The sequence below is a fragment of the Molothrus ater genome, chromosome 2, assembly GCF_012460135.2.
Source record: "Molothrus ater isolate BHLD 08-10-18 breed brown headed cowbird chromosome 2, BPBGC_Mater_1.1, whole genome shotgun sequence".
In the NCBI taxonomy this organism is placed as follows: domain Eukaryota; kingdom Metazoa; phylum Chordata; class Aves; order Passeriformes; family Icteridae; genus Molothrus; species Molothrus ater.
This window is the reverse complement of record NC_050479.2, coordinates 115026022-115051916: the sequence shown is the minus strand read 5'-3', so window position 1 is coordinate 115051916 and position 25895 is coordinate 115026022. Positions and strand designations below refer to the sequence as shown.

At 45.1% G+C, this 25895-nt stretch overlaps 1 protein-coding gene across 2 annotated transcripts in view; it reads left to right on the top strand.

The window, feature by feature from the left end:
- The window catches only part of FCHSD2 (FCH and double SH3 domains 2), a 120596-nt gene extending 102874 nt beyond the window's left edge, over nucleotides 1-17722 (top strand). For both annotated transcript variants that reach the window (XM_036404254.1, XM_036404253.1), the window contains 8 exons: nucleotides 8640-8801; nucleotides 11337-11471; nucleotides 11769-11852; nucleotides 11977-12154; nucleotides 12810-13030; nucleotides 13956-14085; nucleotides 14217-14299; nucleotides 15384-17722. In XM_036404254.1, coding sequence (XP_036260147.1) covers nucleotides 8640-8801; nucleotides 11337-11471; nucleotides 11769-11852; nucleotides 11977-12154; nucleotides 12810-13030; nucleotides 13956-14085; nucleotides 14217-14299; nucleotides 15384-15467 — 1077 coding nt within the window. In that variant the 3' untranslated portion in view covers nucleotides 15468-17722. The remainder of the gene's footprint in view (nucleotides 1-8639; nucleotides 8802-11336; nucleotides 11472-11768; nucleotides 11853-11976; nucleotides 12155-12809; nucleotides 13031-13955; nucleotides 14086-14216; nucleotides 14300-15383) is intronic.
- The last annotated feature ends 8173 nt before the right edge of the window (nucleotides 17723-25895 follow it).

Below are 25895 nucleotides of genomic sequence, written 5' to 3'. Positions count from 1 at the left end.
ACTCTCTTTTTAAAGCAAATGCAGGATATGTTTTTTTTAAAAACCTAATTCTTACAGAAAGCGGTTTAAAAACCTGGTTTGAGTAAATAATTTCCAAGATATCATACTCCAGAATACTTGTGTATATACATACATAGTTAATGATTAAACCTGCAAGGATAAAAGCGGCAGCAAGAAATAAAATCAGGATAAGTTGCCAAAGAGAAAGTTCTTGCAGCAAAATATTATAAAAGGTACAAATTAAATCAGTCTGGAACTTACATGACTTAGGAGAGAGGGAAAGTGCCAAGAAGTGGAAATTTTATATATTATTTTCTCCAAGACATGTGTTTTAGCTAATACAGACAAATAGTGTATTCTCCTGGTTTTCCAGTGTGTTGGAGTTAAACCATCCCTTATCTTCCTAACATTTCACATGTGCCATGTTTTACAGGGCAATATGCTGCCAGTGCCAAGTATTTGAGGATGAAATTCAGTGATTGAGGGATTTTTGCCAACTTCTTTCTCTTCTGCTGCATGTTTTAAAGACATGAAATTATCCCTGAGCTTTTGGAATGGTGTGGAAACCTCTTTGTGGGAGTTTTCTGTATTGCCACCAAAGCTGTTCATAGTGTAGCATTGTTTATTTTTTTCAGATAAATCAATAAGTGAATTTAGGGAGATTTTATTTCCCCTTGGGAATGTTTTTTTCTTTTAGCCCTGTTGGTCCCCACTCCTCTAAGACTGAGCTCGAGACCACAAATCAGACAAAGAGATTTTTGCACACATAAAATCCTGGAGGAGAACAACCTGAGCTTTGAGCTTAAACCTGTTCTTTGGGAATGCAATTATAATTCCTTGCAGTGTGTGAAAACCAAACATTCCTGCATATTTAAGTGCACCTGATGGAGTTGGAATTACTGAGGGTTGGGTTGGGGAGTGGTATTTGTGCAAAAAGTTATTGAGGCTGTAGAGAGGCTGTGGAGTTTGTTCTGGTCTCACATCTGAAGGTGTGTGAGGATGACACAGAGATTTGATTTTTTATTTTATTTTTCTCTTGAAATGCTTGTTATTTTTATGGATTTTTTTATGCCTGTTCTATCCTGTTTTGGTTTCTTGACTTGTTCATTTTCCTTTGCAAATCTGCTTTCTCCCTTTTCTGTCCTTGTCATTCCTGAAGGGGAAGACAACTTCACAAACATATTGGGATTAATTTTTTGTGGTTTGGTTAGAGAGGATTTTATTGGTAAAGGTTTCATTTTTCCAGGGTGTATTGGGTATACAAGTACTCATCTCACTGCCCTCTTCCTTGGAGACCCTGATTCCAGGGAAATCTAAGCCCTGGGAGGAGCTGAGGAGCTGTTCCCTATGGATAACTGAATTTAACAAGTATAGGAATGTGGAAACAGGTGTAATTTGAAAGTACAGCAAAGGAATTGAGTAAAAATGTGCTCAGGATCAGGAAATATTGGAGAATCCCAAATGTTTTGTGTTCTGCAAGGTGAATATAAACCCTCAGATTGGCACATCCGCAGCTCAGTGGGTTATTTCTGATCTTTTTCTCCCTGGGATAACAGCTATTTTTTCCTTGTGATGTTTTCAGGGAGCAAACTGCTTGATTAGAGTTAGGGAAAAATTAGGATTTCCAGCAGAGTGCTGCTGTGCAGATGATACATGACAGATGTGACTGTAACTGATAACCAGAGCACACATTTTTGTGTTAAAATTGGAAAATGTGGGGTTTGTTGAAGGAGGGTTTTTTTGTTTTGTTTTGTTTGATTGCTTGTTTTTAAAGGAAATGTTAAGATAATGTTAGAGTTTGAGTGATAATACCTCTGGCACTGGCAAAGAAGTAAAATTGACTGTAGTTAATAACACACTGCGGAGTTCAGATCCAGAGGGATTCCATCCTTGTCCCAGCTGCATTGAACCACTTTGATAAAGACAAACCCTGAGAGCACAAGGTGCTCCTTCAAACTGAAAGTGGCACAATTCAGGCATCAGCTGTAAAAGAGATCAATTAAAAATTGGGGAATTGATGTTGAAAACTGATTATTTGTGAAGATAAGCCATTCTTGGAGCTCCTCTGTACTCACTGACCCAATTCAGGTAATTGAAGTAGAACTTATGTGATTTCAGCTTTGATTTCTGTAACAGCAGGAAGGAAGGAAGGGAGGAATTGAGCTTTCCATTTTCCCACTGCCTGAATCCCTTTATCTTTCAATGACTGGAGACAGAAATTTACTGGGAGCAGAGCCTGATCCTCCTGGCTGTCCCCTCCTGGCAGGAGCTGTGCAGAGCCACAAGGTCCCCCCTGAGCCTCCTTTTCTCCAGGCTGAGCCCCTTCCCAGCTCCCTCAGGAATTTTCCAGCCCCTTCCCAGCTCTGTTCCCTTCCCTGCACACCCTCCAGCCCCTCCATGTCCTTCCTGTCCTGAGGATGCTGAAGCTGCCCCAGGACTGGAGGTGCCTCAGCAGTGCCAGAACAGGACATTTCTTCTTCTTATCTCCTTTTTCCTGTCTCACACCAAAGGCTCCAGCCTGGCTCTCCCCAAGCAGTTCAGTTGTCCCAGGGCTGACAAGATTCTTCTCCAGGATGGTGGCAGAGGTTTCCCATTTGCTCTCAGGTCTTTGGGTCTCCACAGCAATTAATCCTGTTCCCACTTAATTACAGGGGGATGTGTTTTGTCTCCTCATCAGGATACCTACAGCTCTCCAGAGAGTGTTTGTACCAGATTAGATCTGGTTAAGGCTCATTGTGGTGCTGTTCACTCTGTTTGATAGCTCAGAGGTGCAGGCCCAATTTAATTGTGTTTAACTGGGGGGCTGATTTCTCCCTCTCCTTGTATTTGGCTGTAGATATTTATTGCTGGGTTGTGTCACAGTGGGAACAAAGGAAATTCCATATGCTTCAGGAAAATAAATGAAATGGAGTCACAGAATCACAGCATGGTTTGGGAGGGAAGGGACCTTCAGGGCATGGGCAGGGACACCTTCCACTACACCAGGTTGCTCCAAGCCCTGTCCAACTGTCAGGGAATAAGGCTCTTAATCCATAAAGGTGAATTTGTAAAATGCCACTCTCTGCCATCTCTGGTTGAGCTCAGGAAGCAAAGGCTGGGGAGCAGTGCAGGGAGCCAGGTGCCTTCCCTGCAGGAGATGTGGAGGAGTTGTTGGTCTTTCCAGATCAGCAGATTGAGGACTGGTCTGGAAAAATCCCAGTGACATCCATAGAGCAGGAATTTCAAACTGTCTTGGTGAAAAGCAGTTTAGTGAGGGGGAGGATGACTTTTTACATGGTGGGTAGTGCCAGGACACAGGGAATGGCTCCCACTGCCAGAGGGCAAGGATAGGTGGGATACTGGGAAGGAATTCCTGGCTGGGAGGGTGGTGAGGCCCTGGCACAGGTTCCCAGAGAAGCTGTGACTGCTTCTGGATCCTTGGCAGTGCCCAAGGCCAGGTTGGATTGGTCTTGGAGCAATCTGGGACAGTGGAAGGTGTCCCTGCCATGGCAGGGGTGGAATGGGATGATTTTCTAAGTGATGGGCTTTTTGTCTAATCCAGCCTCTGCTCCAGTCTTACTGAATGTTTTGGCTCTGAAATGTCCATTACATTTTTCACTCTGTGAGGAACCAGTGTTCACCCCAGGACTACAGAGAAACGTGACATTAAATGTTTGTATACATACATTTTACAGACACTTATTTCCTTACAGAATTTGGGTGATGTCCATTCAGGCCCTGTTCCCAACAGCTTGAGAGCCACTTCTTAAACCCTACAAATTCAATACTTAGGGATCTTTAATGTTCTATGTGCCTAAGCTTGGGAAGAACCCATCTGCCACTTGGCCTGGAGCTGTGCAGGTGGATTCTTCTCCAGGAATAGCTTCCCTTCTCTTTCCTTAACCTTGGAATTCCCTTGGGAGAGGTGTTATGTGTGCCAGTGCCTCATTTCCTGCTTGCTTCACGTTGGATTTCAGTCCATGCAGATTATTTAGCATATAAATTAACTGCTGGAATAGCTGTACAAACCTCCAGCCCAGCCTCCCACTTAGAAAAGAAATGCACTCAGTGTTGTGGTGGAAAATGTAATTTATGAGCTAATTCCCCACCCAGTGCAGAAAAATGATCCAGATTTAAGGTGAATTGTGTTGGATGGGATTTGTCTTTTTGTTTGGGGTGGTTTTGCCACAGCTTTGGGTTTTCCACCCCAAACCCCAGCAGGGCAGTGCACGTTGATTTTTTGGTTTATTTCCTCATACATCCCTACTTAAACACATGGGATTTAAAACTGAACTGCATGGAATAAGACTCACTTTGGGTTTTGAGAAGTTTAGGCCATTCCAAGACTTAATTATAAATTAAATTGATTTATAGTCATGCCTATCACTATGTATCATAATTCCAGAGGCCCAAAGTTTAACTTTCCCTGAAAAGAATTATTTCATTTTAATGTATTTTTCTAAGTAAAAAGCCTAGAATTTCAGCAAAAAGTTTTTCTAAATGGGGACAGAAATAAAGGTAATGGCCTTCCAGAATGTTTTGCCAGAATCTCTCCACACTGATTTCTTCCTGGCTAAAAGAATTTGCCAAATGAGAGTGTCCAGCCACTTGGGGACATAATCAGTGATGGCCTTGGCAGTGCTGGGGGAGCAGTTGGATTCCATGATCTTAGAGGGGTTTTCCACCCTAAGTGGTTCATACATGATTTTTTTTCCTGCCACTGAAAAAATATTGCAGTGGAATAAAACATTTCTCACTGAAGATGTTTTGGATCTCCTCACAATCCTAATTTAATCTGATTTTAGTATCTGACCAAGCTCCTAAGTGCAAATTCTGTGTAAAAGAAATAAATCTAGATTCTTCAGGAGAAAAAAAAAAATCTGGGCATGGCACAGAGTTTGTTCTGTACCTTGGAAAGCCGTGGCAAGTAAAAGCAACTCTGCTTTCAGGAAAATCATTTAAAACTGGCTTTAACAAAAACCTAAACCAGAATATAGAAGGGGCAACATTTTCTGCTTTTCTGTGTGGTTTTTACCCCAACACCTTTATAAATGGCTTTGTAGGACTTGGATTCAAGGTGTTTGTGGGATGTGAAGGAAATCTGGGTTTCTTTCCAGCCCTTTTCTCTCCTGGGAATGGGGAGCAGCTCTGTAATGTTCCTGCTGGATTTCATTTCCATGCCTTGCAGAGCAGTTGTGTATCTTCATCTTGAGTAAGCTGTGGGTCAAAAAACCATTGCTTAATTAAGACTGGAACAGTAAATAAACAAAACTATTGCATCTCCCATGTGGAGCAACGTCAGGTACGTGAGGAATAGATAACAGTGTTTATATTTTCTAAAACTTGGGTGGTTTTTCCTTTCATCTTCTTAGATCCTCCCAGCAGAAAGAACAGCTCAGAGGAGCAGGAACCCCCCAGAAGAGTTTGTACATTTTGTGGGTGGCTGATGGTTTTTTAATCAGTGTAAAAATACCCCAGTCCTCAGCTATTAACAAGTAATTGGTGGCTGTAAACAGCAATTTTCACTGTTACACAGGAAAATGTTTGTCCTGCAGTGAGATTCCCTAACAATGAAATTTGGGCAGCACCCAGATTTCAGAGCCAGTGCTGGATTCCAGCATTCCTGGGCTTGGGAAGCTCAGCTGCCTTCCTGGAGATGCTCAGAGTTGCTGGGAATGCCAGGGGTCACTTGATGGAAGATATTTCCCAATCTGTCAGTGGAGGTCACTCAGTCCCCCAGTGTCCCTGGAGACTCCAGTGGGAGGCAGGGAAAACCAGGGTTAAAGCCTCGTTTGGTTTTTAATGTGATGATCTTTCAAGGGAACAAGACTTGGAGAAAAGCTTGTGGCACAATGTGGTGAAATCACCACTATTGCCCTGTTTCCTTCTTATTTAACATTTTATTGTGGCATAATGAAAGCACCAAACCCCAGCTCATTCAGATGGAGTGATGCTTGAATGAAATGTATGTATCTTTATAAAATCACAGAGTCACTGAGGTTGGAAAGGCACTCCAGGATCATCATGTCCAACCCAGCACTGCCAAGGCCACCACTAAACCATGTTTAAATGTGTAGCTGTTCCTGTGTGAGAAGCAGGATAAAGTTCTGCTCCTGAGTGGTATTTTATTTGTATTTTTCTACAGGTAGGAAGCTGTTAACTCTGGTCTACCAGCATAATTATTTAGGTAAAAATATAATTTCAGCGTGTAAATAACTTTCAAGTGCAGGCCTGACCTAATGCTTCTGGTGCTTTTATGGCTTGTCTGCAATGGAATGGAACTCAAAACATTTGTGGTTTGGAACAAACATTTGTTGACTGTTAAGGCTCCTGGGTGTAAACAGGGAGGGGGAACTCCATTGGATTTGCTGGGTACATTGAATTAAAACCTCTTGTAAAGTACACTCAAGGATTTTGGAGCAGCTTGTTTATTTTAGCTCACAATTTGTACAAACAAACTACAGCAGAGCAAGGACTAACAGCAACTGCAGATGTTGGTAGCAGCCTGGACCAGTGTTTATTGCTGTAGCATAACTCAGCCTAATTGGAAATTGCATAATGAGGTAAACAAAAACAACTGGGCTGAGCAATTCCTAGGTGGAGGCACAGGGAAAGTGCTCATAAATGGGTATCAGGATGTAAAGCCAAGGTAGGGGAAAGCTACTTCACTCCACAAGTAAATATATACATTAATATATATATTTATATATTCAAGGCCAGGCTGGACAGGGCTTGGAGCACCCTGAGATAGCAGAAGGTGCCCCTGCCCATGGCAGGGAGTGGCACTGGAGGATTTTAAGGTCCTTCCAACCCAAAACATTCTGGAATTCTGTGAATAAGTTGCCTTTGACAAGGTTGTTCTCCCTGCCCTGTGCAGCTGCAAGGTTGGAGTGGGTTTGTTGGAAATCTTGGATGCTTAGGAACAGGAGAGAAGGGATGCACATTAATGTATTGAATGTTTCCTCCCTTTCTCAGCTCTCTGAGCACTGTTTACTGTTAATCATTCACCTGGAGACCCCTTGCATGAAGAAGTGGCTCAGTGGCTTTGGCTTTTCCCATGGGAAACACCTCTCAAAGTTGTCCCATCCTCCTTTCTCCATCCCTGATTACAGGGCAGAGCTGCAGGCAGCTGTAGCCATATGAACTTTCATCTGACATCATAAATTTCCCTCTTACAACTGACCTACTCCTTAAAAATCACATTTCTTCTGTGAAGAATTTAAAATAATGTCTCTCAAAAGTGGTTTGATTGAGACAGGTTTAAAGTCACCTTCACAAATTAAGTGAAAATGGAGACATTTTGGGGGTTCAGCTTAATCAAGTTAGCAGTCATTTCTTTTCTGATTTATTTTCTAAGTAGAAAGATAGAATTCTCTGATGCTGTAAGTGCAGCAGCATGTCAAAAATGAGAAAAATACCTGTATCACTTCAGCTCAACACAAAGTTTTGTATGGAGTAAGGATTTGTGTAAGAGATAAATATCTGGCACCCATTGGCATTTGAATTCACTGTACACATATTCTGCATAGTCTGCTGTGCTTCAGCCACTACTGGAAAAGGAATTTCCCTCTAATTTTTGCCTGAACTCACCTGTTTTTGCTGGGATTCCCAGTGCTGCTGAGTGCTTGATCTGAAGCAGTGAGGTGCTTCAGATCCCTGTGGGAAGGGCTGGAAGGGAGAGAAAGGAGATGAAACTTTGCTACTTGCTAAAAATGACCAGTGCTGTGAAAGGGAATGTGGGAAGAATTCCAGGGTGCTTCAGTGGGTTTCTGTTGCTGCCTCCATCAGTGACTCACTGAAGGATTTTTGGGAAATCACTTGATTTTTGTTCATCTGATGAGCAATGGCAGCAGGGGGTGTTGAGAGGGCTGGTCTGGACAGAAATACCCTCAGTTTTATCCCTGGGTTTGCCCTTCACTTCTTGATGCAGATCTGCTCTTGCTGAAATCCTGAATTTCTTCACACTGTTCTTCCCACCCCTCCTGTTTAGACTGTGAACTAATTTGGATCAGGGTGGTGCTTTGCCATGAATTTGTTAAATCCTTGGCTCCATCGGCCAGCCAGCCTGCCAGCATGCTGAAGTGAACCCAGCTGTCAGAAAACCTCCATTTCCATGCTGGTCTGAAGACAAAAATCCTGAAACTGTTTGTTGGAGTGCAATACTTACTTAATTTGGGGATTATTAACATATTGTGCTTCCATAACAAATGAGTTTCCTGTCATCTCTGGCACGTGCTGGTAGAAAAGAGCCTGGCTTGGGAGGTGGTGGGTTGGTGTGTGTGTATCCTGTCAGGTTTATTTCTGTTTCACATCCAGCTTAGTCACCACCTGGAAAGGTCTGCACTGTGGATATTCCTAATTTTAAAAATCTTGGGAAGCACTGTGTTGTTGGACTTCAAAGCTGCACTGAACTACTTAAGGGTGTGAATTGGGAGTGGGCATAAACTCAGAGGTGATACTTCAAAAAACACAACTGGTGAGATTGGCTGAGCCTCCAGAAAACCATGGCCTGTGTCTTGGCTCACACCAGGCAAGGAAATGAGGAGTGGGGCTCATTTCCACAGGGAGCAGCTTCGGGAGCCATCTGGATGGTCAGAAGGTCCATGGGGCAAGGTGGGACCCTGAGGAGCTCTGAGCTCTGTGTGTGTTTGTGTCCCCAGATCATCAAGCTGAAGGCAGAAGCGAGGCTGGAGCTGCTGAAGCAGATTGGGGTGTCCGTGGACACATGGCTGAAGAGTGCCATGAACCAGGTGATGGAGGAGCTGGAGAACGAGCGCTGGGCCAGCCTGCCCTCGGTCACCAACAACGGCTCCGCGCACCTGGTACGGATTCCTGGGGGGGGAGAAACCCATCCCCAGGGCTGGGGGAACTCAGATTCCCAGGGGGAACATCTCTCCAGGGCTGGGGGATCTTGGGTTCCCAGAGGAAACCTCTCCCCAGGGATGGGGGATCTCAGATTCCCAAGGATAACCTCACTCCAGGGCTGGGGGATCTCTCCAGGCGCTGCTCCTGACTTTGTGTATTGAGGCCCTGGCACAGGTTTTCCAGAGCAGCTGTGGCTGCCCCTGGATCCCTGGAAAGTGTCCAAGGCCTGTGTTTCTTTGAAGTTTCATTAATAGTTTATAATGTTATCTTGAGCTCTTTGAGTGTGCAGATCCAAGTGTCAAAAATCCCAAAGGAATTCCTGTGCTGAGTTTCACTTCAGATCCTCTCTGGTCACCATAGATGAGGATTTGTTGCATAGCTGTGTTAAACAGTGATTTTATTCCATTTCTTTTTGTACTCCATCTCCTTTAACTTCCCTCTGTGCCTGTTGGGCTGCTCCCAGTCCCCCGTTCCCAGTGTCCCCAGACATGGCACAGTTGGAGCTGGAGCTGAGCCCCCCGTGCTGGTCCCAGGCGATGCCACAGCCTGGGAGGTTCAGCTGAGTCTCATTTTCCCTTTGACACTTACGTAGGCTCCTGCATTTAAAAAAGGCTCTGTTGACCTTGGCAGGCCAGACAGGGACAGCCCAGAGATGGAATTCTTAGAGCTGAGACTAAAATTATGCCAAAATTTAGAGGAATTACTGCAGTTTGTAACAAGCAGCACTTTGACTCCGGCCTGGAGGAGTGGGCAGTGTTTAAAAGATCTGGGGAAGGGAAGCCAGCTTCCTGAAGCCCCAGGAAAAGCTGAGGGAGCTGGAAAGGGGCTCAGCCTGGAGAAAAGGAGGCTCAGGGGGGACCTTGTGGCTCTGCACAGCTGCTGACAGGAGGGGACACTTGGGGGGGTCAGGCTGTGCTCCCAGGGGACAGGACCCATCTGTGTATATGTGCAACAAAACAAGATAGATTTTTACATATTTGTTTGTTTGTTTGTTTGTTTGTTTTCATCATTTTTTAATGTATATAATCTGCTTTTCTCATCACCTCCCCTGCATTTCTTCCTGTGTTTGCTGCCTGTCCCACACCTTTGGTGTCCTTCTGTCCCATACACTGATTCCTTGCTGGTGCCATCCTCCATCCCAGACCCTGCAGCAGAAGGATGAGCTGTGTCAAGCCAAGCTCTCAGTTTCCTGTTTTCCCTCTCCCTGCCTGCTTCCCAAATGATTCCAGCTGAGGAGTTGAGAGCAGCCCACATGCTGAAAATAAAGGAGTGTTTTTCCTCCTCGTGCTAGAAAAGCAGGAGCAGATGTTGCCCAAACCTTGTAGACATGATTTGCTGATTTCCATGATGTCCCAGCTGGATGTCAGCCCTGGCTGCTGGGACCATGCACAGCAAAAGGCAGAGAAACAGGAGGGGAAACTCCAGATTTGCCATGATTTGTGGTTGGTTGCTGATTACCCAAAGCATTGCCCAGCTGTAGGACAATTTTTTTGTTATCCCAACATCCATGAAGGATAGATGGAGGCAAGCTGCTCTTGGATGAGAGTTACTGAGGAAAAAATAATCACCAGAACTGCAAGGATTTGGTTTGGAAATAGTAACATAAAAACTAATTAAGTCAGAACATGATAAAGATTTTTGCTGTTCTAGTCCAGGCCTAGAAGAGCAAAGCTGTCAGAGACCTGGTGTAGGGAAACTGCTCTGGGAATTGGTAGGCTCAGCTTAACTTTTTTTTATCAGTCTCTCACTTTTCTGGGGGAGCACCAGATTCACTCCCAAATTAATAGGAATAAACACAGGGAAGATGGCTCTACATAATGGTGTTGCCTTTGATTCACAGAGCTGTTTTCACAGCATAATTCGTCATTTTTCACATGAGATAAAGTTATTTATTCAAAACATAACCCAGGCATGAGGCCAAAGCACAGCTCCTGGCAGTCTTACCCAAACTTGTATTTTTCCAGCACATTGACTTCAGGTTTTATTTAAACTTTTATAGCAAGTTTTTACAAATCTTCCTGTCTCTTAAGAATTTTTGTAATAATTGCAGCAAATCTGCTGTGTGGAATACACCAGCTAGAAGGTTGATTTGGAGGATTATTTTTTTAAACTTTAGATATTTTCACTGCAGATTTATTTTATAACTTGTGGTCACAGGTACATGAATCTTTCAGTAGCATAAATTCCATTTTTTCCAATAAACTGTTTTTTGTGCCGTTGCAATGGCATCTCCAAAGTACTTTAGTCACAGATTATGTGAAAAATGGATTTTATAACTGTCCATCAGCTGAGCTGGAGCTTCCAAATCTTCTGCAGTACTTCTTAAATTCCAGGTGCTTTTGTCTGAACAAAGAAATCCAGCTGAGTTACTTTCAAAAACAATAAATCATAAAAAATACACACTGAAAAATATTAACCAGCTCATTTTTATTGTTATTTCTTCACCAATTTTTAGCAGCTGCTGTAATGCCAACTGGAATTTGTTTTACCAGGTTAATGCTGATGCAGATAAGGAAGAAGGTGAAGAGTTTGAAGACAGCATGGATGTTTTTGATGACAGCAGTTCTAGTCCTTCTGGTACTCTCAGAAATTACCCTCTCACCTGCAAAGTTGTTTATTCCTATAAGGTTAGTGATTTTTTAAAACGTATTAGAAAAATGAATTATATAAGAACAAATAATAAATGTGCCTTTGGGAGGCTGAGGTTTGCTTTTTGATAGGGTGAGATTCAGGGAGGTTCTCAGGGAGAAGGGCTTTTGTGAATGGCAGAACCTTCAATGGGATGTTTTAAATCATGTTAAAGCTTTCAGTTTTTTAACAAACATCACTTCTAATAAAAGTCTAGATGGGAATGTTCTTTCCACTGCCCATGCCTTGCCCTAAAAACCACTTTCCTTTTCCATCCTTCTTGTCCTGCATTCCAGGCTTCTCAGCCAGATGAGCTGACCATAGAGGAGCACGAGGTGTTGGAGGTCATTGAAGATGGAGATATGGAGGACTGGGTGAAGGTATCATTTTCTCAGCTTGTTTCCATGAACTCTGGTAGGATGGAGGTTGGGATGGGAGGGAATGCTGGGATTCTCTCCAGAGCAGTGCCCCAAGCAGAGAATGGTTCCTGTTGTTGGTTCACAGGCACGGAACAAGGCTGGACAGGTGGGATATGTGCCAGAGAAGTACCTGCAATTCCCAACCTCCAGCAGCCTCCTGAGCATGCTGCAGTCCCTGGCTGCGCTGGACTCCCGATCCCACACCTCCAACAACTCCACGGAGGCTGACCTGGTGCCAGGCAGCCTCAACGGGGACTCCAATGGTAAATCCCACTTAAAAATACATAAGGTATTGAGCTGGCTCTTGGAAACACTCTGCACCTCGAGTCTGGGAGATTTTCCCAGATTTCATGGAGTCACAGAATTGTTAAGGTTGGAAAAGACTTCCAAGATCATGAAATCCAAGCTTTGACCAAATCCCACCATGTTGCAAAGTCTGCTCATTTTTTAATCCTTCCAGGCATGGGAACTCCACCATTTCCCAGCCTGTTCCAATGTTTCAATCACTATTCCAGGGAAGAAATTTTCCCTAACATCCAACCTGAGCCTCCCCTAGTGCAATTTGAGGACATTTCCTCTTGTCTTATCTCTGGTTTTCTGGGAGAAAAGGCCCCACCAGCCACAACCTCCTTTCAGGGAGTTGCAGAGTGAGACTGACCCATATCTGAATACAGCCATTCCCAGTAATTATCTCAGTAATTATCTCTCTCATATTAAATCTGCATAATTCACCTCCTCAGCTCATACTGAGATTAAAATTAAGGAAATTTTAGCTGAGATCAAAATTAAGGAAAACTGGAATAATCTGCCCCAGATTCTTATAAAGAGCTTCAAAATCCCCAGCTCCAGCTATCAAACTTGATGTATACTTCCTTTTTTTTCTTAGCTCATTGGGTCTTTTCCTTTTCCATTTTGCAGTCTGTTTTGTCAAAGCACTTTATGATTACGAGGGGCAGACAGATGACGAGCTGTCCTTCCCAGAGGGAGCCATCATCCGAATCCTGAACAAGGAAAACCAGGATGATGATGGCTTTTGGGAGGGGGAATTCAATGGCCGCGTCGGGGTCTTCCCCTCCGTGTTGGTTGAAGAGCTCACAGCCTCAGAGAATGGAGAGACTCAGTGGATTGGGGATATCCAGGTATGGAAAGAGGTCTTGGCTTGGTTTATTATTTGCAAAGTTCTGTCACTTCTTCACGGGGGAAAAAAAATCGAAACCAGTTTAAGAAAAAAAAATCAGAACCAATTTAAGGAAGAAAAAAACAACCCAAGCCCTCAGTGCTTGCATTTTAGTTTCTTCCCCAGCCTAATGATGTATTTTTGCAAATTTGTGAATAAAGGCAGATATTATGATAGAAAGCAATCAAAGGAAAATTTGCAGTTTACTTCCTGTCTTTAATTTAGAGACTGAGATGTCAGACACAACCTGGCAAAAAGAGAATTACAGGCTCTTTCAGCCCTAATTGAGTGTTTTCATACTTAGATCTGTTCTATATTCTCTCAGTTTTTGAGGGGCAGGATACTGCCAAGTTTTGGATTATAGTAATTTTTCCAGCAATGTCCTCATTTCTACAGTGTAGTTCTATAATCCTTATATCGTATTAGAAAATCAGACTTTCCAGTGTGGAGTTTGGAGATAGAAACTGCACTTCCATGTTTTCTACAATGGAATTTTTCAGTATTTTTATTCCTTGATTTAGGAAGACCACAAAAATGCATTTTGGGTGGGGATAAAGCTTGTGATCCCAACACTTCTGTGTGAATCCCACTTGTCTGAGCAACCTTTTTGTTTCGAATAACTTTCAAAAATCCTCTCTGAATTACCTGGGAGAGGCTGAAAATTTCTGTTCAGTGGCAACCTGTGATTTAAAAAAATTGAATCCCTGTTGGATACCTTGGCTTTTCTTCCCAAACTTTCCCGACAGCTGCTTTTCCTCCAGAGGGAACCTGCTGGAGTAGGGATGGGTTGGAAAACCGGTGTGTGTGTGTGTGTGTGTGTGTGTGTGTGTGTTAAATGTGCCAAGGAGGATTTACTGCAGCTTCTCCCTCTTTTCTTTTTGGCACAGGTATCCCCCACTCCAAAGGCCAACAACTCCCTGCCACCACTGCCTCTGTACGACCAGCCTCCCACCAGTCCCTATCCCAGCCCAGATAAAAGAGGATCCCAGTTTTTCCCCAGGTCTCCGTCGACGAACGGTGAGAAATTTGCAAACATTTTGGGAAAAGGCTTCATTTAGAAACCTCTCAGAAAAAAGGAGCATTTTTACAACATAAATTCAGCAATTCTGAGGGGCTTCTTTGTAATAGGCTGTTGCTTATTTCCTCAGAGAACAGCTTTGGTTCAGAGTCCCCTGGATTCTCCCAACCTCCACGAATTCCTCCGGAAAGTTCCTATGGCAAACTGCGGCCTGTAAGTGACCAGAAAATCCTGTGGGTTTTATTGATAAAATATTTCATAAAATACTCTATTATTATATTAATATTATATTATAATATTATAAGTATTCTAAAATATTGATATTCAAAGAGTAACAGCCCCTAAACAGAGCTGAAAAAGAGGTGGGGAGTAAATGCCAGAAGAGGTCAATCCTATGGTTTATACAGTTCCTTTCCTGCATATTTGGTATTCTGTTTATTTCCACCCCCTTTGGTTTGAGGGGTTTGGATTCACGATTCCTAATGATGAGGATTTTGTGTTGTCTTTGCTGCCTAGGAAAAGGACATTTGCCAGAAAAGGAAGGGAAGAATTAAATCACTTTGAACATGGCAAAATCCATCTCCTATGATTAACTTTGAAATCAAGTTGTGGGGTTTTCAAAGCCCTAAACCAAATCATACTAAAACAGAACATTTGTCTTTTCCTAGCCTTTTCAGTAAATGAGATTGCAGAAAAAAAGAGCATTTTTTGATATTTAAATAATATATTCTGGATATTGAGGTAGTATTGGGCAGTTTGATGCCGGATTGCTCCACAGTTCATGTTTTCCAGAGCAAGTCTGGTGTATTCTGAAATGGTGTCCTAAAAACCCTGTTGGCATTAGAGATGATCACTGTCAGGAGCAAAAAGGACTGATGTGGCAGAATGTGAAAAAAACATCACATTTTGGGTGTGTATTGTTGAGAAGTATCAGTGAGTCAGGTGCAGCAGAACATCCTGGTAGTTCCACTCCACGGAAATTGCAGGCAAAATCTCCATCAGATTCAGCATGTGATGAGCCTTTCCCATGTTTCCATCCTGGCTTATCCATGGAATAAATCTGGGATTGCACTCTGGAAGGGAGTCTGGGACAGTTCATAAGGAAAATCCTTGATGGCGGAGCTGGGCAGCACTGGAGCTGCAATCCCGCTGGACACACGACCTGTTTGTTTGCATCATCTCCAGGGGTGCAGGAGATGCAGTTTGCATCATCTGGAGCTCAGTGCAGGAAATGTCAGGGATTCTGGTGGGATTTGGCCATTCTGGGGTAGTCACAGGCTGGTTCTGAATGTTGCAGGTGCGAGCAGCTCCACCCCCCCCGACACAGCACCACCGCCGGCCCACGGAGAAGATCGAGGACGTGGAGATCACTCTGGTGTAACGAGGGGACTGGCTAATTAGTAGTGCTACAATCAAGGCCAAACACAGCTTTTGGTCAATCTCGTTTTTAGGCACCTTTGCATGATGAAGACTTGGACTAGAGTGAGCGATAGGGAGGATTTTATGTGGCAGTGACCTGGCGGATTCCTTCCCACAGTCATGAATATTTTGTGCCTTTTGGTTTTTTTTGTTTGTTTGTTTGGATTTCTCTACATCATTCTTCTTCTCTTAGCACAAACCAAGACAGGCCAAGATTGGCTTTTTTTCTTGGCTGGAGATGCTCCATGTTGATGTGGAGACAAAGAAAGAGCCCCATTCATGCAGCTTAGTCTTAGCATCCTTTGCTCCTGTGCATTAGTACAGTATATTACTGTTGCCATAGGAATGTGTTAAAGATTGTGGATCCTTCCAGTAGCATCACCTGCCTGATCAGGTATTCATCAGAAGAATGAAAAAGGGAATGGAAAAAGAAGTCTAAAGGAGAGGCTGGCTCCTCTTGAATCCCCCTGCAGAAAGGAAGAGATGGGAAAATGATCTCCTGGAGAAGCAAAAGTGTTCATTCCATGGGTGCTTCCCTTGTCAGTGATTCACAGCTGAACATTCTGCCTTTGGATTTTTGTGTTTACTCAGTGCATTTACTCATAGAGGATCTAACATGGAGGTGCTGAACCAGCAGCAACATCTTCCACAGCAGAAACCAACGGGTAGAAAAGCAAAAAAGCAAGTGAGATTTTTGTCTAGATCTGGAAATTGAGCTGCTTTTTCTTTTCTGTTTTTTTTTTTTTTTTTTTCTCTTTGCAGATTTTGGGGATTTTGGTTCTTTTGTTGGGTTTGTTTTATTTTTTTAAAGCATTTGGGTCACTCTTATCCCAGTTATTGCCGTGTACTATATTATCCAACATTAGCAGTGTATCTTTGTCATCAAACCACCTGAGTTCTAGAGTTAGCAGTTCCATTTAGAGTACTTACATGCATTTAGCTGTTGCATTGGATGGCCCTGTAGCCTTTTCCCACCCCAATCCCATTAACCAGCCAAAGCCAGGGAGCCAGGAGCAGCTCCGGGTTCTGCCTTCACACCACCTTCGTGCCCAAGATGTGCCCAGTTCCTCTCAGGGAAGAAACTGAAAGGAAAAGAGTTTCACATTTCCCTCAGAGAGCTCTGAAAAGGGAGCTTGGATTTCAGTTTTTTGAGAGAAAAGGGCAAAGAATATTCTGAAGTTGAATGTGGAGTGGAATGGTTGGAGGAGAGGGAAAAACTGGATGCAAGCAGATTTTTCCTTGGGTACTGACTAAAATATTGTCAGCATTCTCCATCAGATGAAAACTTCAGATCAAAGGCATCCCAAGGTTGGGTTTGGAGCTGTTTGTGGGTTCTCTTGTGTCTTCATGGTTTTTTCTCAAAGCCAGTAAGTTTTCAACCTTTAGTTTACTAACAAGGGCTATTTTTTGAGGCTGCATTTACAACAAAAACCCAACAACTCATCTAACAAGATTTTATCATAAACTTTGCACATACTTGGAAATCCCAACCCAGGCTGGGTCTCTGAGACATCCAGTGCTTGCCAGTCTCCTTTCCCAGTGGGATCCTTAACCAAGAGTGGGGCTGTCTGAAGGCAACAATTCATGGATCAGTTATGGAATCAGTGACTGTCCAATGAAGTCTTTTCCATATTTTATTCCTTCTTTTGCACCTCTTGTCCTGTTGATCTGTTTGAGGTCTTTTTATGTGTTTATCAAACTTATTCTTAAGTTTAAAAAGAAACGTTTTTTAAAAAAAAAATGGTTTAACTGTTTGCAAATATTTTGAGATCTTTACAACGCAGAAGAAAACCAAGTTTTTGCCATAATGTTCATGTTCGATTCTTTTGGCCAGTTTCACCAGTTTCATGCTCAGTTCTTTTGGCCAGGACACAGGTCTGTGTCCTTCACACCCGGACTTTCAAAAATCCAGAAAATTTTTATTTAAAAGTCTCTTTAGTTGTATTTTAAAATATTTTCTGTAAGAGCTGCTAATTTTATTTAAAAAACAAAAGTGAAAAAAAAGCAAAAAAAAAAAAGAGAAAAAGGAAGAAAAGTTGTAAAAAGATGCCTCCTTTTTAACTATGATTTCTTCATACAGGGCATGTATCGGCCGTTGCATCGTGTACAGCTCAGTACACCCTGAAAGCATCAGTGCAAATGCTTTCTTTATATTGGCTGTAAAAAGTTTGTATTTATTATGTATAAAAAGTTGAATAATAAAAAAGTGGAACTAAATCCCTGGTGCCCTGGGAGATTTGGGTGGGAGGGAGGTTTAAGAGAAAACCCAGGGATAAAAATCAGCGTTTTCTTGAGAGGGACTTGGTGCTTTTACACAGAAATTTGTATCTTGTGCTTCAGGAAAAGGACATCCTTAAAATCAGCTTTAAACATCTTTTGGAGGGGGCATTTATACAAAGAACAAAACATTGCAAGAATCGAAGAGTCGGCAAAAAAGCTTCAGTTATCAAAATAATTGCTTAATAGCCTTGATGCAATTAGGATAATTGCCTAAAGAAAGCCAAGGGAGTGATTGATAACAACCCTTCAGAGTGATTGTCCCTTAATAGGCTTGATTTGCCTAATTGTGCCAGGAGCATTCCCTCTCCAGCTCTGGGATCCCTCTGTGGGCTGCATTTCCACGTTGGATTTTCTCACTGCACTCAGAAGCTGCCTGTCAGTGACCACCTCCTTGCTGGGCTAATCCCAGTTTCCTACAGCTGGTAGGTGCCAAATATTCCATTATTTCCACGTGCTCCCTGGTTTTGGACACTTGTTTTCCTCATGGAACACAGCACTTTGCTGTGGGGCTGGGTTGGATCTTTTTGCACGTCCACTCTTCCCACTGAGCTGTTGCACAGACCTTTACTTTTTCCCCTGAGCTCCTGCAGCCTCTTCCTTTGAGAAATCCAATTTTTCCTGCTTTTTTTATGGATTCATGGTGCTCCTCTGAAAATTATTGTCCTGCCTTGCTGCTTTGACAGCTGTGTCCTTTTCTTTTCACTGTTTGCTTGTTGCTTGGGGTCCAGAACCAACAGAACTGTGCTGTGATCCCATCATTCTTGCCATAAACCGATTTCCATGAAAACCTCTTGTCCCTGAAATGCCTTTCCTGCACAGTGTGAGGAGCACACAGTGACCACTTAGAGGCAAAGAGAGATGCTGAGGAACCACAAAGGCTGCAGGGCTCTATTTCCTCCTTGGCATAGTCTAGAGAAGGAATCTGGGGAACTTCCCCAGTGCAGAGGGTGAAATGTGGGTCCCTGCAAGTCAGCAGCAGATCTGTTAGAGCCAGGCTTTCCTCTGCTTGCTTTGGTTCCCAGATTTTGGCTTTAAACTGAGAGAATGGAGATGTAGATTGGGAATTAGGAGGAAATCCTACCCTGTGAGGGTGGGGAGGTTCCCAGAGCAGCTGGGGCTGCCCCTGGATCCCTGGAAGTGGCCAAGGCCAGGCTGAACAGGGCTTAGAGCACCTGGGACAGTGGAAGGTGTCCCTGCCATGGCAGGGGTGGAATGAGGTGATCTAAAATCCCTTCCATCCCAAACCAGTCTGGGATTTAGTGATTTTCAAAAAGTGAATAGGACTGAGACTAGGTAGAATAAATGGGGGTAAACAATGTGATGTTTACTCCAAATTGTGGCAAGGTTTTGGGTTTTTTTTTTGTTTCTTTTATGGAAATATTCAAAGGAACCAATGCAGTGGGTGAATTCTCTCTCCCTTCTAGTACAAATGTCTCTCACTGCTGATAGTAATTAAAAAAGAAAACAAAAATTGTCCCATCTTCTCTAAATAAAGCATCTTCTGCTGCTTGGAAGTCTGGCTGCTCTGCAGCTTGCAAGGTCCCTATAATTAATAACTTGTAAATCGCAGCATGGCAGGGGCAGGATTAGCAGGGAATCCACCTCAATCAATCAGCCTTTGGAGCCTCCCAGGAAAGAGAGGATGCCACTGCCAAGGGAAGAGTTCTGTCTCCCCATGTTTTTTCCATTTGCAGATCTGTTACCCTACATGAAAATCTTGGGATGGATGGGAGTAAATGTGCTGTCCCCCCACACCTGGACAGGTGTGTCCAAGAGAAGGGAGCTCAGGGATGTTGAGACCTCAGTTCAAGGCACTGGGGGAGGCTGGAGAAAGTGAGGGATGAAAGGGAAGAAAACTTAACTGAAGTCAGGGATGCAGCAAAGAGACAATAAAAAATGCAGCCAGGAAAATGCTGACGTGCTTGCCATGCCAAGTGGTTTCCTACTCCAGGCATTCCCCAGGGGGATTGAGGATTACAGATCTGGCAGCAGGATCAGTGCAGCAAGTGAGCCTCTGCATTGCAGGTCATTTCAGCCAGAAAATGAAAGAGAGCACTGCAGTGATACCAGAAGGGAGAGGTGGGAAATCCCTCTGCTTGGTGGAGCAGCACAAGGAGGAGGGGGAGAGTGCGTCTGACAGGTACCTGTGCATCTCCTGGGATGCTGGCACTGCTGGGAAGAGCCTGGCCCCATCCTCTTGGCACCCTCCTTCCACAATTGCTGCACATTGAAGAGTTCCCCCCCCAGCCTTCTCCTCTCCAGGCTGGAAATGCAGAGAATCCTGGAATAGAATCAGAGGACAGGAGGAAATGGCCTCAAGTTGTGCCAGGGGAGGTTTAGGTTGGATAAGAGGGAAAAATTTTCACTGAAAGGATTTTCAGGCATTGGCACAGCCACCCAGAGCAGTGAGTCCCCATCCCTGGAGGGATTTAAAGCCATGTGGATGTGGCACTTGGGGACATGGGCCAGTGGTGGCCCTGGCAGTGCTGGAGGAATTACTGGACTCCATGATCTGAAAAGATTTTCCTGAATGATTCTCTGGCAGGGAGAAGCTCTGTGTTGGGCTGAGGGCTGTGCAGTGGCCATGAAGACTCAGGAATGGGGTTCCAGGATCAAGGCTTCAGACTGGACCTCCTTAAGGATCCAGGGAGTAAAACAACATTCTGCCATGGCCAGTGGCAGCTTTGTGTGTTGGAAGTGGCTTGTGGAGACTTTGAAATCACAGGTGTGGCCCACATCCCCAGGGAATGAGGCCTGAGGTGGTGTCTGCCACATCCATCCACAGCCCAATCCCATTCCTCCTGCTCTCCCCACTTCAGGTTTTCTCCCTGCAATCCATTTTCCAGCCTGTCTCTGTGCTAAGCAGTGATTCTGAAAATTCCCTTTTGCTGTCTGCTGGATTTCCCAGCTAGTATCCAAAGGGAACAGGAGGCAGGCCCGTGGGAGATGCAGCTCTGGACATCAGGAATTGCTTCTCTCAGAGCTGTCACTGCCCCTTGCCAGCCTGGACCATGGCCAGGGATTAAATGGGCTTTACAGGAGGCTTTGGATTCTCTTCTGTCATTTCACCCAAAGGTGTGAATACCCCTGGAGTGTTCTGGGTCGGGCAGGGATGGCTGTGAGGATCAGGAAATGGGGATAACCTCACTTTTGAGATGCTCTGTCTTCACTATGGAAGGAGAAGCTGTTCAGCCATGAGTGTCCAAGTTGAGCTCCACAAAGATCCCAGGACATTCTGAGCTGGAAGGGACCCCCAAGGATCATGGAGTGCAGCTCTTGGAGATTAACCCAGACCTTGGCATTACTAACACCATGTTCTTCTGGCAGCTAACAAACATCCACCCAAAACTCCCCTGGATGTGAGGTGAACATGGAATGGGCCCCATGAGGAGGAGCTGGGCGCTCATTTTTCCCCCACTGGCATCATTCCTGGATGAATCCCTGTGTCCTGTTTGCCAAGCATCACCTGAAGGTTTCTCCTTCCAAAAATCCAGTCTGTGCTATGCTGAAGGGCCACTTCTATTTCAAAATTGCTTTTATTCCACTCCCAGATTTTCACCTTTTTTTGATGGAGTGGTTTTGGGGTTGGATTTTTCTTTTTGAATGCAGATTGAAGAGTGAGTGCTGTGAGCTGTGCTTCAGCTCTGCTGTAATTAGTTTTGTCTACTGTAATTGCTTCTCGTTTTTCCATTGTTTAGTGAAAGACGAATGAATTTCCAGGTCTGGTTGCATTGGGAGTGCTGACAGCAGCTTTTTAAAATCCCACAGCACAGCTATTTGTCTTTTTTATTCAGCTGAATCCTGCAGAGTGGGACAAATTCGGCTTCTCCTCTGTGTCCTGGGCAAATTACTGCACTAATTAATTTCTCTAAGACTGGGGCCTCTTTGCTTAGCAAAGGGAAGGGATGGAGGGAGGGCACTGTCTGGAAAACAGCAACAACCCTGGATCAACTCCTGGAATAAACTTGCGTGAAGAGACATGAGAAGCTGATGGTTTTAAATAAGGTTTATAGGGTTAAAAAAATGGATATTGTGTTATTAATCCCACTTCATAAGAACATCTTGGTTTCTGAGGAGGGAGCAGCTCTAATCCATCACCCTGTTCACGCTCCCAGGGTTTCCTGCTGCAGGTTTTGCTGTGGGATTTTAAAGAGAACTGGCATTTTTCTTGGGAATTCAATGGCAGAAGGTGTTGCTGCTCCTTAAAAACGAGGGGGGGGATGCTTTGTGTGACAGCAGGAGGAGGGAAAAAGAGGGGAATATGACCAAAGGACTTGAGGGGTTCTGAGAACATCACTGACAGGATGCCAGGAGAGAAGGACCCTGCAGAGGGAAGCTCCTTTGGGCAGAGAGGGGAAGCAGTGAGTGCTTGGACTTGCCAGGGATTTCTGTGGAAGGATCTGAGCACTCATAGGGTGCTTGGGACATCAGAGCTGAGGCTGAGCCAGGGATGAAAGTGGCAGGAGGGAAATCCAAAATGTAATGTTTTTCTAAAAAGGGTGGGCTTGGTTTTTTTTTTTTTTTGCCATAGAAACAGGTGGTAGTTTTATTTTTGTCCATTTTTTTTTCTTCTTTCCAATCAGAAATTTCATTCCAAATATTAATCCAAATATTCAATTCAATGAATGTAAGTGATAATAAATACAGCACTCCCAATTCCCTCCTTGTTGAAGTTCCTGCAAATTATTCCCCAAGGACACTGTTGGAGTGGGATTGCTCTGGGATAACAAGGGAATCTCAGTGATCTGCCTAACAGTGGAGAAGTGCTGCTGCTGCTTTCAAAATTACCTGACCGAGCTAATCTGAGGGTGAGGAGACAATTTATTGGTTTGGAGTCCTAGCCAGACATAGATGGACATAATTCTGGGATGTTAGTGGTATTATTCCTACAGAAAAGCAAGCTGGGTAAAGATTTTCAGGTTTTTATAAGCCCCTGCCAAACAACTGGGCTGCATTGCAGCTTCAATGTTTAATTTAACATGTGGATGGCTGAGATACCAAAAATCAGAGCTCTCTGGGTGGTGGTCACTGAATATTTCTGCTGAAACTGCTAATTTTCTAAAGCCAGCAGCCCCTCACACTGCTTTAAGCTTCCCCTCTAAAGCTATTTTTAACAGATAAAGGGGGAAAAAGGTGTTAAGTTTGCATCTCTGCTTTTGCATTCTGGTCAGGTGCCTTGTCACTCTTCATGGCTCTCCTGCAAGCTGGCATCCGAGGGTTCTGCTTAATGTCCTAGAAAATAACCTTGTGCTTGGACCAGCAGCCAGTTTATCACTGCTGCTCCCTGGCTCTGTGTCTGGGGTGGAGAGGGGACAGGGAAAAGCAGGGAGGGCATGGAGCTGGGTATTGCCAGGCTGCTCCTGGACCAGCAGCTCCCTCCCTGCTGCCACAGCACCTGGGCTCAGCTCGGCCAAGCAGTTCTGCTTCCCTTGTGCAAGCAGGGAGCTGAAATCTGGGATTGAGGGTCTGGGATTTGAGCCTTTCAGCCTCAGCCAGTTCCCTCAGTGGTACTTGCCTCCAGTGCTCTTCAGCTGTGTTGAAGGTGTCATCTTCCCACATGGGTGGCTCCATGGATTTCTCTGGCAGTGGGAAGCCATTCCCCCTTGTCCTATCCCTCCAGGCTCGAGTGTCATGTCAGCAGTTCCACCAGGAGGAGCAGGGGATGGCCTTTGTCACCAGCCTTGTCTCAGTGCACCTGTAAATCATCACAAAATGCGGTGCTGGGGCAAAACAGCCCCTCCTGCCCTCAGCCTGTGTCCTGGGGCTTGAAAACTGATTAAGAATCACTTGCTTAACTGCTGGCTCTCGGGTGACAGTGCCAGGGCAAGCTGCTCTCCTGAAATGCCCATTAAAGTTTCAATTTCCATCCCTCAGGCGGAGCCGTGGGGCCGGGTGTGAGCTGCTGGAGTGACCGCTGCCAGCAGCCACTGGCTTCATTCAATAGTAATGAGACAGGGGTTCCCAGCTAAGCAGCACACTGAGCATCCTTAGTCCATTTCCTGTTTTTAAAGGAAGTTTAAATTGTTTAATAACCTGCTTGAAGTCCTTCAAGTGAATCCAGGCAGCAAAGCAAAGTGCTGTTTAGGGGGCAGGTGCCCAAAGGAAGGTGTCAGAGTGATGGAGCTGTTTGGGAACAGCCTCTGAAACACTGCCAGCAATTTATCAGATGTGCTGGAGGTGACAGGCTGGGATTACAATCGAGTTGGCTGCTGGCTCAGACTGAGCTTCACTAACACCTTGCTGAGTGCTGCAATTCCTGGGTTGAATCCAGACCATGTCCAGTGCACGGCTTCTGTTTTGCCCATTTGCTGGTTGGTTTTCAAGCTCTGATGTGTCCTCAGAGGTGTGAATTCTCCTGGAGGGTCCCACACACCTTTCCAGAGCAGTTATTCATCCTTAACCTGGAGCTGAGCTGGTGCTGCCTGCATTTCAATCCCACTTTACCAGCTGCAGGGAAGGAGATGGGGTTGGGGCAGCTGAGAGCGGTCTCTGCCTGGACACCCTCTTCCATCCCTGTCCTGCAGGATCCTGCCACCTTCCCCTGCCTCCAGAAGGTTTGCTGGACTTATTCCTGGTGTTCTTGCCGAGCTAAGAACAGTAAATCCTGCTGGGTGTGAAATGTTTACAAAAGGCCTGGGAATGTGGCCCTGACTCCCAGCCCTGTTCCCTCCATCTCTCCCCACTCTGAAGGGCTGCTCCATGTGGGAAGGCAGAAAACATTTCTCAGGAAGATTTCCAGAGGTGCCAGGGAGTGGTGAGGAGCTCAGTGAGGGGTTTATAGCTTGGGCAGTAGCAGCTGCTCCAACTGCAGCAGTAAATTCTAATACAGCCTCTCCTGCAGTAAAACTCCTGCCTGAGTTAGACTTTACAAATGCTTTACAAGTGGTGCTTGCAATTCATCTTATTTCTGCTGGAATTACCTCCCAGGACCCATCTCCATTCATTTAATGCAAACTATCTCATCTTGTCCATCTCTACCCGGGGTTTCATTTTCCACTGCTACTCCTTGGGAAAATTCATGAGCTCTGCAGTGCCTCTGATGGTGATCTGGGAGGATTTCTGTTCTCCTGCTGGTTCCTGTACTGAAATGCAGGGATGTAGGTTGGGGTCCAGCTGTCCAAATCCTCCTGGAGCACCAGGAAATCATAAGGAACAGGAAGGAAGATTCCTGAAATCCTCAGGCATGTCCATAGAGGTGATGGGGCCTGGTGAGAGTGGAACCCAGCGTGTCACCCCAAGTCCTGCAGGTGGGACCACAGCAGGAATGGGCTGTGCTTCTGCCTGCACCAGTTTGTATTTTTGATGACCCCAAGGCTGTTCCCTGTCCTCCTGCAGAGCCAGCACAGTCCCTGTCAGGGTCTCCCTTATTTTGGGAGCAGCAGTGGCATCTGGGGACTCTCCCAGGCAGGGCACTCTCTCCCAGTGCCACCTTTTGTCACTGCCCACAGAAAGCAGAGGGTATCCCAAAGCCCAGCGTGCCATGGAGCTGGGAAAGCTGTCCTGGCCCTTTCCCTGCCAGGGCTGCCAGCCCCTCCTGCTGCCCTGAGCAGGAGCCAGCTTCCTGGGGAGCAGATGCTGGATTCATTGAGCCCCTGCAATGGCCCTCAGCTGCCATAAACCGTGCTGCTGGCTGGGCACTGAATGGAGCTGGGGGGAGGCAGGACAGCTCCTCATTCCCAAACCTGCTCCAAGCCACGTCCCCCACAGCCAGGAAACCTGGCACCACCTCCCAGCACCTGCCAGGCCCTCCCCATGGGCACAGGGGGCTGCCAAGTGCCACATCTGGGGTGACATCCTTCCTGTGTATCCCTGATTCTGCTCCTGCACAGTCCAAGAGGAGATCCAGGTGCTGCTGCCAGAGCGATGTGCCCAGAGCCAGGGAGGGTCATGGCTGGAGCAACCTCCAAGTTTTTTCCATCCCCTGCACATCCTTTGGGACAAAAGCAGCTCCTGTGCTCCACAAAGGAGTAGGGAATGGGGAACAGCAGGGGTGCAGTCCCCGAGGGTGGGGACCCAGAAACCTGAGTGTCCATCACTTACCGTGGGATTTATGGATAATCCCAGGCCTGCTGCAGATCCCAACCACTGCTGGGCCTGGGAAAGCACTGGG